A 14,550-nucleotide genomic window follows, 5' to 3' on the forward strand; every position below is an offset into this window, starting at 1 on the left:
GGTTGTTAAAATTAAAGTGCTTTGCAAATGGTTTGTTTCCAGTACATTAAATATTCCCCTGAGAAATTTCTACCCTATTAATTTACCTAGGTAGTACAAAGGTAAACTTCAACCAGCCACATTGCTATTATAAATTTTCAAATAGGTAGAATGAAAAATGAGGTTTTACAGTGTGCATGCGTGTGTGTGTGTGTGTGTGATATATATAACATTAGAGCTGATGGTCCGGCTAGGTCTTATTTTTGGGACACACAGTGTGTGATATATATATGCGTCTTTTGGAGCAAAAGTTAATATGAGACCCAGTCTTATTTTACTCTAATATAAAATTATAAATGTATTTTCTCTAATATAAAATTTTATATGTATTTATAAATTTAGGAGAAAAAATAAGGATTGAATTATGTGAAAGTTAACTTGAAAATGTGTGATACTTAAAAAAAAAAGTGTTGTCAGTCTTATGATAACATTCAAAGCTCTTCATAACAAGTGATATTTTTCCCCGAATTTGAAAAATTAGGTTTTAAAACATTGCTCCTACCTAAGACCTCGCATCCCTAGAGCAGAGATGGTATTAAAGTCCTGCACCCCTGCAAAGCACACACGTGTTTTCAAGACTTTGCACATCTTCCTCTGAGTCATTTGCACTTCATCCATCCTCCTGATTTCATCTGTCATGTGAAAACAGATGTAGAAACAAATTATTTGCAGTGAAATCATTTCTAAGGGGAGTGCAGTGGCTGTTTTCACACCTCCACAATGTGTGGGAATTAAAGAAGTGTATCGTGTTCATTCAAGTAAGCGGAAAGAAACTTAAACTTTCAGTTACCTGGTTATTAAATTTTCAGACATTGTCAGAGGTGACCAATGTAGAGACAATAAAGTTTCCCTTTTGAATGTAATTAGAAATAACATCCCAGTGCTCTGAGGGTTTTTAATAAAAATAAAAGATAATGCACTGCTTTTTATAGGTGCTGTTTCTGTTTTTAAACAGCGTCTGCTAAGTGCAAGGAACTGTGCCAAGCGCTTCGTCTGTATTGTTTGTTACCAAAAGCCTTTGAAGGAGTTATTACTATCCCCATTTCAGAGATGGCAAGACTGAGAGCAGAGAAGCTGTGTAACTTGTTCTTGGTCACACAGCTAAGAAATAGCAGAGCCAAGATTTAAACCCAAATTTACCTTTTTTGTTAATCTTCAGTCTCATTATTCTCACATACAGATTAGATAGTGTAACTTTTTCCAACTTCTCTATCTTTTGGAATCTTATTTGCTGTTAAAGGCCCAGTACAGATTCAACTTATTCCCTTATCTTTTCCCATTGCAGGATTCAGCATTGTCTTTCCTTCTTCAAGGCACCCAGAATTGTCTCAGGCATGTATTAGGTCACACCTTGTATCACAGTTATTTGCCGATGTGTCTGTCACCCACCTTGGGTTGTTTGTTCCATGAAGGCAAATATGGGGGCTTATTGTTGTATCCTCTTGGCTTTCTCCAATGTGCCTTGTGTGCAATGATTTTGTAGGGAAGATAACAGCATCACTACAGAGGTGGTGTTTTACCTCAGCTCCGAGGATCCTGGAAGCCGGATGGAGCTAGCAGTGATATAACCTCATAGGCAGTACAGGAAAGTGTGCTTGTGGGGCGGAGTCCCAGAGAGCAGTTTCCAGGCTTTCAGCCTCACGTGGAAAGGTGCTGGCTCGGGTAGTAGATGGCCATCAGCTGTAACCGGTTATCCATTAGCCACTAATATAACTGCCGTGGTTATGCCAGCAGCTTGCTTGGTAAGCAGAGAAGCGGACTGCAGATTGCGGCTAGCAAGTGAGGTTAGCAATCGCGGATGGCAGGTTGCAGATCTTGTGGCTCCTACTTCCTGTGTCTCCAACCCAGCCGCCAGCGAGAATATAGTGGTATGAACTCCCCTATCCATGGCTCCGTTGGTGTTCCTTTTTGGCCTCACCATACCCTGCGTTCTTGTTCATGTTCCAGCAGGATGCTGTTAACGACGAAACCACACTGTAGCTGAGATAAGCCAGTGTATTAGGGGAAGACACAAAACGTGTGTCAGATCTAAGTAAGAACAAACCTGGTGTCGTGCAGGGTGGCCTGCGGAGTCTCAGCTCGCGCTCCCCACATAAGAACGCAGGATGTGGCTAGGCCAAAAAGGAACACCCACGGAGCCATAGATAGGGGAGTCATACCACTATATTCTCACTGGTGGCTGGGTTGGAGACACAGGCAGCAGGAGCCACACTATCCACAGCCTGCCGTCCACTACTCTGCAATCCACAACCCGCACTTCACTGGGCTAAATAACTGCAATCCGCTCTTGCTAGCTCAGCCACCATCTTCTTGCTAACCCCCATTTGTTGCTAGCGCAGCCACAGCAGCTATATTAGTGGCCAATGGCTCACTGGTTACAGCTGATGGCCAACTAGCCACAGTTGATGGCCATCCAATCACATTTGATGGCCATTTACTACCTGAGCCAGCACCTTTCCACGTGAGGCCGAGAGCCTGGAAACTGCACTCCTGGCTCTGTCCCCACACCTGGCAATCACGTACTTTTGTCCTTTGCTGGGAGGATTCAGAATAGAAGTTTGTGGATTCAGTGAGGACATGCAGGAGACTATGTGCCAGGTACCCCATTTTAGTGGCCTTTAAATTCTTTTGGATTTTAAAGTTGAGTATGGTTCATTGTGGGAAAACTAGACCATTTAAATAAGCCAAAAATATTAAGTACCATAGCCCCATTAGCCAGAAATAACAACTGTATGTACAATGATTCTCACTCTTGGCTGGATATTAGAATCACCTGGAGCTTTTTAAAATTCCCTATACCTAGGCCTCCACCTATGCCAAATTATTCAGAACCTCTGTAGATGGGACCTTGGCATCGGTATATTGGAAAGCTCCTCAGGTGATTCCAATGCACAGTGAAGTTTGAAAACAAGCAGTGGTCGAGAGTGAGGCTTCTCTAAATGTAGTGTACACAGTCACCGAGGTCTAGGAGGAGCCTGCACTTCTGCATTTCTAACCGGCTCCCAGGTGATGTTGATGCTGCTGACCCACGCTTTACTTTGGGTATATACTGTCCTCTCAACAACATTTAGCAATGCGTAGATGAAGGATTCGTACAAATAAGTCTTTGAACAAGTAACTTAAACTGCAAGGATCAGTTTCCTTATCTGTCAGATCACAGGGTAAACAGTAGACATTTTACAATTTTTTTGCCCAAATGTCTAGATATATTCGAGGGGAGTCTCAAGATGGGAAAGAGGCAAGATTAGACCCTTGAACACATCCAATGCTCCGGGCATCCCTCTTGGAGCTCATAGTAAGGGTAACATTCTGTGAGCATTTAACACGTGCCAGGAACCAAGCTAAGCATTTTAAATCAGTGATTTAATTTAATAAGCCTCATTGTACAGAGCAGGAGATGTATTTAGAGAACCTAAGTAACTTGGCGAAGAACAGGCAGTTGCCGAGGGGCGAGACCAGGAGGTGAAGCCAGGCAGTCTGATGCCAGAGCCCGAGTACTGGCTGGTGTGCTACTAACCAGTACCCTCGTACACTGAGGCTTCTCAGACTAGAACATCTTTAAGAACCAACCATACAGTGTAAATTACATGCCCAGCCCTTTTCCCCTTATTTTGATCATCCAATGTTTTGAAGTAGGCAAAAAAAAAAAAAAAAAAAAAAAAAAAAAAAAACAACCCAGAAAGAAATCTTGTAAAAAAGAGAAAGGTGGAGATGTGGGGCATACTGCGCATCTGAGCACACACATCACTGGTTATGTCAATGGCACCTAAAGATGGCATCATTGCATGTGACGTCCTTAATATTGGTTTGCCATCTGCGGCTCAGTTTCTCTGAAGAAATCCAATATGGCATTCAAGGTTCAGCTAAATTGCCGGGAGGCTTCTTCAGGTGCCTAAGTGCTTCTTCATCTAGGCTGAATCAGAAGGCAGAGCCGGAGGGCTGCGTGAGATTGGGCAGAGAGCCATGAGGGTGGGTGATGAGGAGAGGAGCTGAGGGAAGGACAGACGGGACTTGGAAGTAGTCCGGTATTCTGGCAAACTTAGACTCATACACAGCACCTCTCGTCCTAGGGGTGTGTGCATGTACACGTGTGCATATGTGGGTGGGTGTGACGGGACCACCTGGTACAAGAGAGAATTATTCAGATAAGAAGGCCTTTGGAAATATTCACCATATATCTTCTTCATTACTCCTCCTTGTTGGCCACTGTCTTATTCTTCATGCTGATGACAAGTTGCCTTGACCTAGATGTTTCTAAGTGATCTCATCTATTATGTGGGGTACAACAAGGGAGCAGGGCTTGCCTGAACCCCATAACCCTCCCTGCAGGCTGTGGGCAACTCTATCTGTTGACTAGGCCTGAAGGGAAGGTACAAGGTGTGTGCCAAGGTCAACAGCTTTCCTTCACAAAGCTGGCTTTTCCCCTTTACTACCTGTAGCAGCTGCTGAATTCTGTAGCCAAAGGGGAAAGTGTTTCTGGCAGAAGAATGCTGCCTGTGACTTCCCTGCTGCTAAGGCAGAATTAGGAAATGCTTTCCGTCCATTGGCTTGCAAAGAAAGAAAATGAAACTTAACCTGTTACAGAAAACCAACAGCTGTGAACCACGTTTGACCCACAGGGTCTTCACACTTGGGCTTAAGATGCACCCTCACACAATGTTAAAGCTTCCATTAGCACCTTGGAAATCACTATTTATAAAGAAAAGTTTAAGTTGCAGGCTTAAGCTCCATCGGTGATTTCCCTTGTCAGATTTTCTTAAGAAAATTTAATAGCAGCATTGCATGCTCAATGGAGCAACTCCAAATATTTACACCTGATGAAACAGCCCTTACTTAAGAAGCATGACTGATAGGACCAGTTTCCAGAATCCATTTTTTAACCCCCTCATAACTGATGTTGTAAGTCTTGCATATTTTTTTCTTTCTGGTTATTCTTTTCTTTCCCAATAAATGTCATATAGTCTAAGACCACATATTACATAGTGTTTTTAAAAAACAAACCTAATATATGTCTTTACTTCAACTTTAACTTTTCCTGCAATCATGAAATTTGCATTTACCATGTCCCTTTCATTCTTCCTAAACTCAGTGCACGGCCTTATATCCATGTGTAAATGCTGCAGGGAACATTTTTAAGGCTTCCTAATGGGCTGACATCAGAGGTAGAACAGAAGTTCTAGAAGTTAGAATCATGGGGAAGAGAGAAAAATCATAGGAATAACTAAGTTTTTTTTCTCCCCTAGTTAAAAAGACATACTTGTAGTTAAGTGACGTTTTTACTTTGTTTTCCCCTTTGAGAAGTATACATATGGCTTTTTAAGTGTTAGTTTTGTGGATAAAGAAAAACCAGAACACAGCCCCTCTTGTTTTGGCTTGGGTGACCTGCTCAGGTCCCGCACATCTGGACTCAGGTCCATCCTGAAGAAACCGGGGTCAGGTGAGAGAGCAGGGTAGGGAGAAGAATAATCACTTCCTTTCAATGTTTTTATGTTGTTGGAGACTTTTCACACTGAAAAGAGACTGGAGGACATTTCTAGATGAGGAAACGGGGGCCTGGAGAAAAGATGTGATTGCTTTAACCTCATAAGCTGTTACTGACAGAATGGAGACGGGAACCCAGGTCTTGGGCTCTTAGGCAGGTGGCTTTGCCACCACTCTGCATCCTCGTCTAGGGAGACAGTGATGCCGCTTCAGAGTCCCTGGGTTTGAATCTTTGCTTACTCATTGGTGACCTAGGGCAAGTTATTTAACTCAGTTTCCTCCTATAAACAGTCAATAGTTTCTCTAAACTATTGTGAGATTAAATGAGAGCATATATATGAACCGTTCATTATAGTGCCTGGCATATAGTACTCAAATGTTGAACACTACTATATTATTTTTTTCCCACTTTTCTCCATAAATTAGATAGAAACCAGGATGTGGGAGAATGGTGGAATGGCCACAAAGCCCCTGTGCATGACATTAAGATTAAAAATGTTAATCAGCAACTAAAAAATAAAATAAAAATAAAAGGCTATCAGGAATTGTTCTAATAACCTCCAGCTATCAGCATGGAAGAGGGTATCCAAAAGTGGGGAAAACATTAAAATCATTCAAAGAATGGAAGAAAGCATTCAGGTAACTCTAACTCCATGCCCTGGGACCATTCTGGCCACTGCATGAAACAACAGTGAGAGTTCTGGAAGACTGCATCCATGTCTCCATCATGCAAACACGTTTTGCTTGGTACCTACAATATGCCAGGTTCTATGTTAAATGCTAAGAACACAAGGTGAGTAAGATCTATTCATTACCCTTTTGTTTGTATCCTATTAGTAAAGACTGATGCATTAGCAAATAATAAGAGCCAAATATATTGGGTGGTGTAATAGCAATATTTATATATTCAACCCATGTGACAGGCACCAATCTAAGTTCCTGAGCTCAACTCGTGGGCTATCCAATGTCTCTGCCTTCCTGAAACGGGGGTCTTGAGGGGAGCCAGCCAATAGATGCAACATGCAACATGCTAGAGGAGGAAAGACCAGAGAAGGCTTCACAGAGAAGGTGACATTTGAACTCTCTGGAAGAATGGTGAATGGTTTACCAGATAGCTGGGAGTAGGCGTGGACAAATGGGCTATGAAAAAGACAGGGAGTGAGCCCTGATTTTGGCTCACAGGGCTGATAATTGTAGTTGTATTTTTTAAGGTTAAACCCAGCTTCCAAGAGTCTTGGAAAATTATGCTGAAACAGCTAAGACCTACACTGCTTCAAGTAGCACTTAGAGAAAATGTGAATGTCATGGCAATAGATTACACAGCTGTGACCCAGGACACCCGCAGGGAGAAAGAGCAAGGAAACGATGTCATCCTTACAAGTATCACTTCTCTGACCGTAACTACTTAGAGTTCTCTTTTGAACAGGCAGCCACATTTTCATGCTTAGACTGTTTCTCAGGGAGATTGTTAAACTCCCCAGTCTCCACAACAAAAATCAAAAGTAGCCATTTTTAAAATAATTGCATGGTTCTAGCCATGTGCCCTCCCGCCTTCTTTACTGAGTATCATTCACTTAGGACTGGCATAATTCCCCTCCTAAATTGGAGGTTTGCATATGTAATTATATCAAATGATGTGTTTGTTTATATCTCTGAACCACATTCGAAAGCTTGCCTATGATTTATCTTTGAAATTCAATTTCATCATGTCAGTCCCCAATTTACTGTGGGTCTACAGTTACATGTGTGATGTACACGCCTCTCTCCTGCAGAGATTACAATGAGGTTGCCTTCGCAGTGGTGGATCGCAGCAGTTGAAGAGGGACATTGCTCTGCTTTATTCTCTTTCCTGTTCTAAAGCCCAACTGCATTCTGCTACAACAAAGTTATTAAAAATGAAGATGCAGCTTTGGCAATTTCAATTAATTCCTCTGGACTATACGGGAAGGCTCACTGCGTTTCTTTCTGACTGTAAAAAACAGTGCTGCTGAAGCATCATAGCTCAGACTATGTTCCCTTAGAAGGAGAAAAGCTCTTGCCCCTTTGTGGTTTAGCTGGCCCTGGCTTGATAAGATTTATTTTTCAGTGCAAATAACTACCAGTTGTGGCTGTAATGCAAAATGTTCTGTTTGTTATTTTTATGTTCCAGATCCCCATGAACAAACCTGATCACTCTATTCATTCCACCCCCTTTTCATGCCTGATTCCTAAGCTAACTTATTCATTCATTCATTCATTCATTCATTTATGCATTCATTCAAACATTTTAAAATGTCTCTCTTCTCCAAACATGAAAATCTTGTTAAAATCTAAAAGGCAAAGTTATTGCCCCCTACTGATTTTTAAACAGCTTTACTGATGTATAATTTACGTAAAGTATCATTCATCCATTTAAAGTATACAATTCAATGGGTTTTTTTAGAATACTTATGCAACTGTGTGACCATCACCATAATCTGTAATTTTAGAGCATTTTCATCACTCCCAAAAGAAACATTGTAACCATTAGCAGTCACTCCCTGTCCCCAACTCCACCTCATCTGATTTCCTACCTATTTTCACTTTTGAATTAGATTCATGTTACCTGCCTTTTACCTTATATCTGTGAATATAAAGAAGATAAAAAAACAAGCAAGCAAACAAACAAACCAGAGAACAGAAACCTACAGAAGGTTTCCTGCCTTTCTTCCAGGAACAGAAACTGCTTGCTGTCTCACAGCTCCAGGCTCAGTGTCGTATCTGTCGTTTCAGACTTCTCAGGAAGCCTGTCTCTTCCTCTGTTTTCTGATAAATACGTGAAAAACATTCTGGTGAAGGTATGTAGATGGAAGGAGAGCCACGCTGCTCTCCTACTTACACACGTGCGTGGTGCAAATAAGTCACTTTCCTGAAAAATGACCCTAAGAATAATCAGGAAATGAAGATGCCCTCTTTCCTGTGCAATTTCACCATGACGGGCTGTGGCTGCATGACCCTGGCAACTAGGCCCTGAAATGACACAAGTTTCCTCAGGGGAACAGAGGGCAAAGGGCTCCTGGGCTTTTATGCCTGGAAGAGCAGAGTGGAAGCTGACAGCGCTTTCGCGCACTCACAACCTCAGTATAACAAGTATTTCTCGTTCCCATCGTGACCTCTCGCAGAGGATGCCCCCTGAAGAGATGAAAACCTCTTGCCTCTTTTTTTGAGAAGACAGTTGCTTCTCACTTGGAAAGAGCCTCTGTGACATACGACCTCGTAGAACAGAATGGCCTGCAACTGAAGGCATTAGATTTATGTGTTAGATGCCCTCTGGTGTGACCAAACCGACCGGTCGTCAGTGTGAATCAGAGAGCTGTGCTCCCGTTTATTCTTCCTGCACCGCCAAGGCACTGCCCTCGCATATCATCTCAGCTCCCCTCGCGCACCCTACACACACACACACACACACACACATACACACACACTCACACTCACACACTCACTCCGACCCATGGATCTGATCCACATCTAAAGCAGCTCAGTGTATTTTACTCTTGGATTTGACTGAGCAGAAAAACTGATGACAGTAAAAAGTCATAGATTCAACAAAGGACTAATGGCATCACTTAAAACCTTCTCTTAGACTCAGCGGACCATCTCAGGCATCATCCCAAGAGAGGCAGACACTGTAAATGAGGGACAGAGTGGGGCACAGATTCTGTTTTTTGAGTTTCCTAGGAAGTTCTAACGGGCAGTTAGAGAAGAGAAGTGACTGATGGTCTCACTTGAAACTCCTACTAACAGGCTTCTCTCCATAAGCTCGAACAATAGCTCCCGTTTGTATGCCGAGAGTGCAGAGTACTATACCAGTCCCGTGGAGGGCCTCAGCCAGTGGTTTCCAATGACTACTAACGGCACACACCCTTTGCCCACCTTCAAACACTCTCCCTACACACAGAACAATACCCTCCCAAACAAACACATTCTAAGTCGGTAGCAAACCTGAAAGATCAGAATATAAATAATCTATCTCTTCTACTGCGATTTTCTTCAACGAAGCACTAATGAAATTGCTATTCGTTGTTTTAGGCCAGGGGTTAGGTGGGCACCAGGGCTTCAGAATGAAAAGGGAGGCCCTTTCTGTGAAGGAATTCTGTCAGCCTGTCTAGTGGGAAATTATAGACATAGGAGAAAAGGATTATGGCATAGGACAAATAACAACAATGGTGGAATATACTGGTTCTGTCAGGACATATCAGATTGGAACCTAACCCTGGTAGAGAAGTCATTTCTCTAACACCTGAGCTAATACCTGACGTAAATTTGAAAAATCTGTCGGTGAAGCAGTGACGTGTGGCACATTCCAGAAAGGACTGATAGGAAGACAGACCATTTGTGCTGTGGGAACATAGGTTTCCCTTCCGTGGGAGTGTAGACAGATGAGAGTGGAGAGGAGTGGGGCCAGCTTGGAAAGGCCATGGGATTTTATTTTGAAGGCCATTTGAGCTCCTGTGGCTCCTCTTGGCTTTCTCTAAAATCCACTTACTCCCACCTGCCACTTCTGTGTAAAATAAAAGCTGTAGGTCATGAGATCCTCAGCAAACCTTGGTAAAATACCTTTTCTTTATTTCACATACCTCGTCAGCATTGGGTGTGAGCTTTTCAGATGATTTTTTTTTTCTCTGCTCTTTCCTGTCAATCAGCATCTGTCATGGAAACAGCCCAATCCATAGTCACTTCTCTTTAGGGACATTGTAGAATCAAGAAATGCAATGGCAATTTGACCTACTCATTGCCGTTTGACAATAACAATAATAAAACCTGCAAAAGACAAATTGGTGCAATAAGCTGGGTGGTCTTAAAGGTTGGGGCTTCTCATTCCCTTTTCCATGTCTTTATACTCAAAGGAGTGATTCTTTTATGAGAAACACCATTGGAAGGAAAGCTAGAGAGATATTTCCCACGTGGGACATTTTGTGTAAAGATTTAAACACGTGTAACAAATGATAAAATTACAGTATGAGATCTTAGGTATGTGAGTTATCAAATTTGAAATAATTTTGAGCACTATATTATTCGGAAATAACCTTCTTTGTTAAGTATAACAAAAAAAAATTTATACGAGCATAAAAATGTTAAAAAAAAAAAATAGTGCTGTTTCATGGCCTGACTCTAATCAGCTTCAACAACCTATTAATTTTTGAAGAATTCTAAAATCTTGAATGAGGTTCCTGCTGTAGAATTTCAGTCATATGCAGATGAATCATTGAAATTCCTCATGATCAGAAAAAAATGGTTGTTTAGTGAGGTTTTTCTTTTTTACCCCCAAACCAATTACAATATCTGAGGTAAGCAGGACCTGAGCAAGTTTTTCAGGTCTTCTCTGTAGATTTTATTTTGTTTTAAGAATAATCCTGAGACTCTCTGATTGTCACTGGGGATTGGACAGTTACTGTTCCCCATCACTTTTGCTTTTCCTTTAACTGGACTTGTTTCCCACACTCAGTAATCTACTTGCCCCAGATACTTAAAAGCCAAATATTCTCATTTTTACACAGGTCTGATTACAACAACTTCAAGGAAATTGGATCGAGAGCAGCAGTCAGAACATTTTCTGGAGGTAAGCACATAGAGGGAACTGGCATTCATTAACACTGACTGGCACTAAACTTCTTTAACCTTCAACATAAACTAGAACTTTAATATACTTGAACACTGGCTTCCAAAATGATGATGTTTCTCTTGGGCTGAGTAGTGCTGAACTTGGGGATTTCTGGTACCTTCCTCTGAATTGCACTTCTATGTGCCGAGCAAGGGTGGCAGGAAAGCCGTTGCCTTTCACTGACAACAGACAGGTGCATGGACGTCTCTGCCTTGCCTTTGGGTCCCTTTGTGAGTAACAGGAAAAGCAAGTTCAAGAGCAGAGCCCTCAGAGCCACAGTGGGCCTCAGATGTAGAAAGAGAAAGAGCAAAAGTGCTGCAGTTAAAGTGAAGTACATCATTTGTGAAGAAGTGTGTTGCTTTGTTCCTCATTTTTCGGGGAGATGCTTGAGAAAGAGAAGGCTGCTAGTTGATTCACGGCCTGAGATGACTGTTTCTGAAACCATAAAATGTACTCCTATAATTCATTAAGACAGAAACAGCAGCAATATAAACTCTAAGAACATTACTTCTGGAGGGGGAGAAAAGAACACCATGAGGCAAGGGATGAGAAAATAGATATGGAAGAGTTTTGTGGAACATTCTTTCTCTACATATAGAGTATCTTTATTGGGAAGCTTGAAGTCTGGGTAATACATACGACACTGTGATTTAAGTGTGATAGTCTGATACGGAACGGATGGCAGTGCTTAGTAGATAGGGCTTTGTGAAGGTTTTATAATGTGTCCAGCCTTCTAAAATGATCTGTGATCTGTTAATCCCTAAGAACTGCTTAGAATTCATAGATCCTCCTGGCATATGCTCGTGCATACACACACCCCTCAGATCACTTCTGGTCTTCTCTTTTAAATCAGTTCACCAGTAACGATTTATATACAGAACTGAGGACTAGGAATCAGTGCCTTGGACCCTGGAGCTGCCCTGCCATGAATGGCATGCAGCCTTGGAAGCTGTTTAAAATGTCCTGGACCTCAGTTTCCATACACTACTTACTTACTACTCCATATACCTCAAAGGATCACTACTAGGATTACACCTTATATTTTTATATCAAAGTATTTTTAAAACTCTTAAAGCATTACACATAATAAAGGACTATTATTATTATTATCATGCAGCTCTAGGATGAGCCTTTTAAAATATTGCTATCATCCCAGAAAGATGAAAGACTCCAGGCTGCCAAAAAATAATTATTATAATTCTTTTTTTCAAAATCATAATAATGGGCCACAGTCCACACCTGGTCCAGAATCAGAGTACATTTGTGAGGATAGTAACGCCTTCTATGATATTTATGTGCTCCTTTTTTTTGCAGCAGAGAGTCTAGGACTCCTAGAAATGCTGTGTTTTCAGATGAATCTGTTACCTCCCATCAAGGAAAAGTAAGGTGCCCGTTAACTGGAGAATCTGCCTCAGATCATTTACTGGCTTGTCCCTGGAAAGGTGGTGTCCTCAGGGGCGGGTGTGGTACGGTACAGAGTGACTGTAGGGGTTTTCCAGGCATGTGAATGCACTTCCCAAAAGAAGCCTTAAGGGTTTCACATGCTTTACAAACTTACATCAATACTGACCAAACATTTAGACTAACACAGATGTATTTGGAACATCATTTCTTAGTACCTGGTATAAACTGCCTAAGGAAGTAGTGTAGCATAACAGCTAACAGTCTCATAGGGCTGTCGGGAGATTAAAATATGAAATATATGTAAAACATCCAGTCCAATAGCTGGTGCTAAGTAGATGCTCAGCTAAGTGTAGTTACAATCACTGTGGTTTTAATTATAATCATATGGTGTCACGATACCGGAACCCTCCTAAAGACTGAACTTCATCCCTATAGTCCAAGATGATTGAAGCTCCAAGCAGCTGAAATGCAGAAGGAGCCACAGGCAACAACCACTGGACTCGACCTGTGTCCCAGGCACTGTGTCACGTGCTGGGGTTACAGAGTGCACAGAAAGGAAGGGAAGACACTTGATGAACAAATAAATTCTATGACTTCAGATACAAGCTCTCTGAGGCCACTGAAAGGTTCCATGACAGTACCTGAAAGTGTGCAGTGGTGGGCAGCATTCAATAAACTGGTTAGGAGGGCCTCTCTGAGGAGGTGACATTTGGTGACAGGAAGCCAAGGTTCTGCTCGAGCAGTGTGATTAGGGGTAGAAAGTTGGAGGGTGGCAAATGTGGTAGGATATCAAGTTGGAGAAAGCAAACAGGGCTGTGGTAATGGTTCTGATTTTTTTTTCTGGGTGTCGTGGAATGCCAATAAGCGGGGTGACATGATACGATTGCCAGTGTAAGAGATCGCTGGTCACTGCTGGGCGGAGATGGGCTGGGGCAGGGCACAAGTGCTGGAAAGACTATGGGGGCTTTTAGAGGGATCCAGCTGAGAGATGACGGTGGTTTGGATGAAGGTTGTTAAAAAAATGGTTAAAGAAGACAATTTAGGTAACAGACACAACCTTTTGTAACACTTCGGATTGTCTCCATTCAGAGAACTGCAAAATGGGGCAGAAGGCAGGAAACTTTTTTCGGATAAAGAGTAAAGAACAAAGAAGAGAAAAACAGAAAATATCTAATTGGCTGGGCCCACACAGTCAACCTTGTTTGGGGTGAGAAGGCCCAGGATTGGCTTGTCTTTTAGGTGCTGGCTGCCTGGTCACGTGGAACATTTACAGGGACACAAAAGACACCTGAGTTTCAATTAGCTAGCGTGACACCCTAAACAGGAGAAGGTCCATCGTGGGCCTAGAAAGTTATTGCAACAGGGTGAAGGCAGTGGGTCAAAGGAAACGTATCCAATACAAACCCTCACGATGCTGGCCAAGAAGCAGCGAACTGACTTTTCTGAGTTTTCAGTGTAGAGATTTTTAAAACTCTAGGTTGTTTGAACCGTACCAACTTGCCCTCTCTCTGCTCACCTCCCGGGATCTCTCACCATTTGCACTCTTTCGTTTAGCAAACTCTCCTGCTAAGGTTTTCAAAAACTAATTGAATCTCAATGCCTCCTCTCTCTCTCTCTCTCTCTCTCTCTCTCTCTCTCTCTCTCTCTCTCTCTCTCTCGTACAATTCTTGGCCACATTGTTGTTGTTTTTAATAACATTGCTTTGACAGTCTTTTTACTGAATGGATCAAGGAAGAGAATATTACTTTAACTCAGCCACAGTAAATCAATAAACAAACAAACAAACAAATAAAAATATCATCCAGAGTGCAGCATAGAGTTCTGTGCTGTACACAGACTTTTGTAACTGCTCATAGCTGGCTCATTGGTAAGTGCTGGGCGTGTGTGATGAACCTCCTGGGAGCCTTTCATTGCTAAGCGACCTCTATGCTCTTCTTAAACTGATATGAACCTTCTGGCTCTGTTTTACATGCCTTCTTCCCAATAAAATAAAATTTCTCTTCTTG

At 42.1% G+C, this 14,550-nt stretch overlaps 1 protein-coding gene across 3 annotated transcripts in view; it reads left to right on the forward strand.

Annotated features, from left to right (window-relative positions):
- Positions 1 to 14,550, forward strand: part of FAT3 (FAT atypical cadherin 3) — a 507,587-nt gene that overhangs the window by 304,340 nt on the left and 188,697 nt on the right. For all 3 annotated transcript variants that reach the window (XM_033120991.1, XM_033120992.1, XM_033120993.1), the window contains exon 3: positions 11,037 to 11,098. In XM_033120991.1, the coding sequence (XP_032976882.1) occupies positions 11,037 to 11,098 (62 nt within the window). The remainder of the gene's footprint in view (positions 1 to 11,036; positions 11,099 to 14,550) is intronic.

Source organism: Rhinolophus ferrumequinum, chromosome 11, assembly GCF_004115265.2.
Source record: "Rhinolophus ferrumequinum isolate MPI-CBG mRhiFer1 chromosome 11, mRhiFer1_v1.p, whole genome shotgun sequence".
NCBI classification, from domain to species: domain Eukaryota; kingdom Metazoa; phylum Chordata; class Mammalia; order Chiroptera; family Rhinolophidae; genus Rhinolophus; species Rhinolophus ferrumequinum.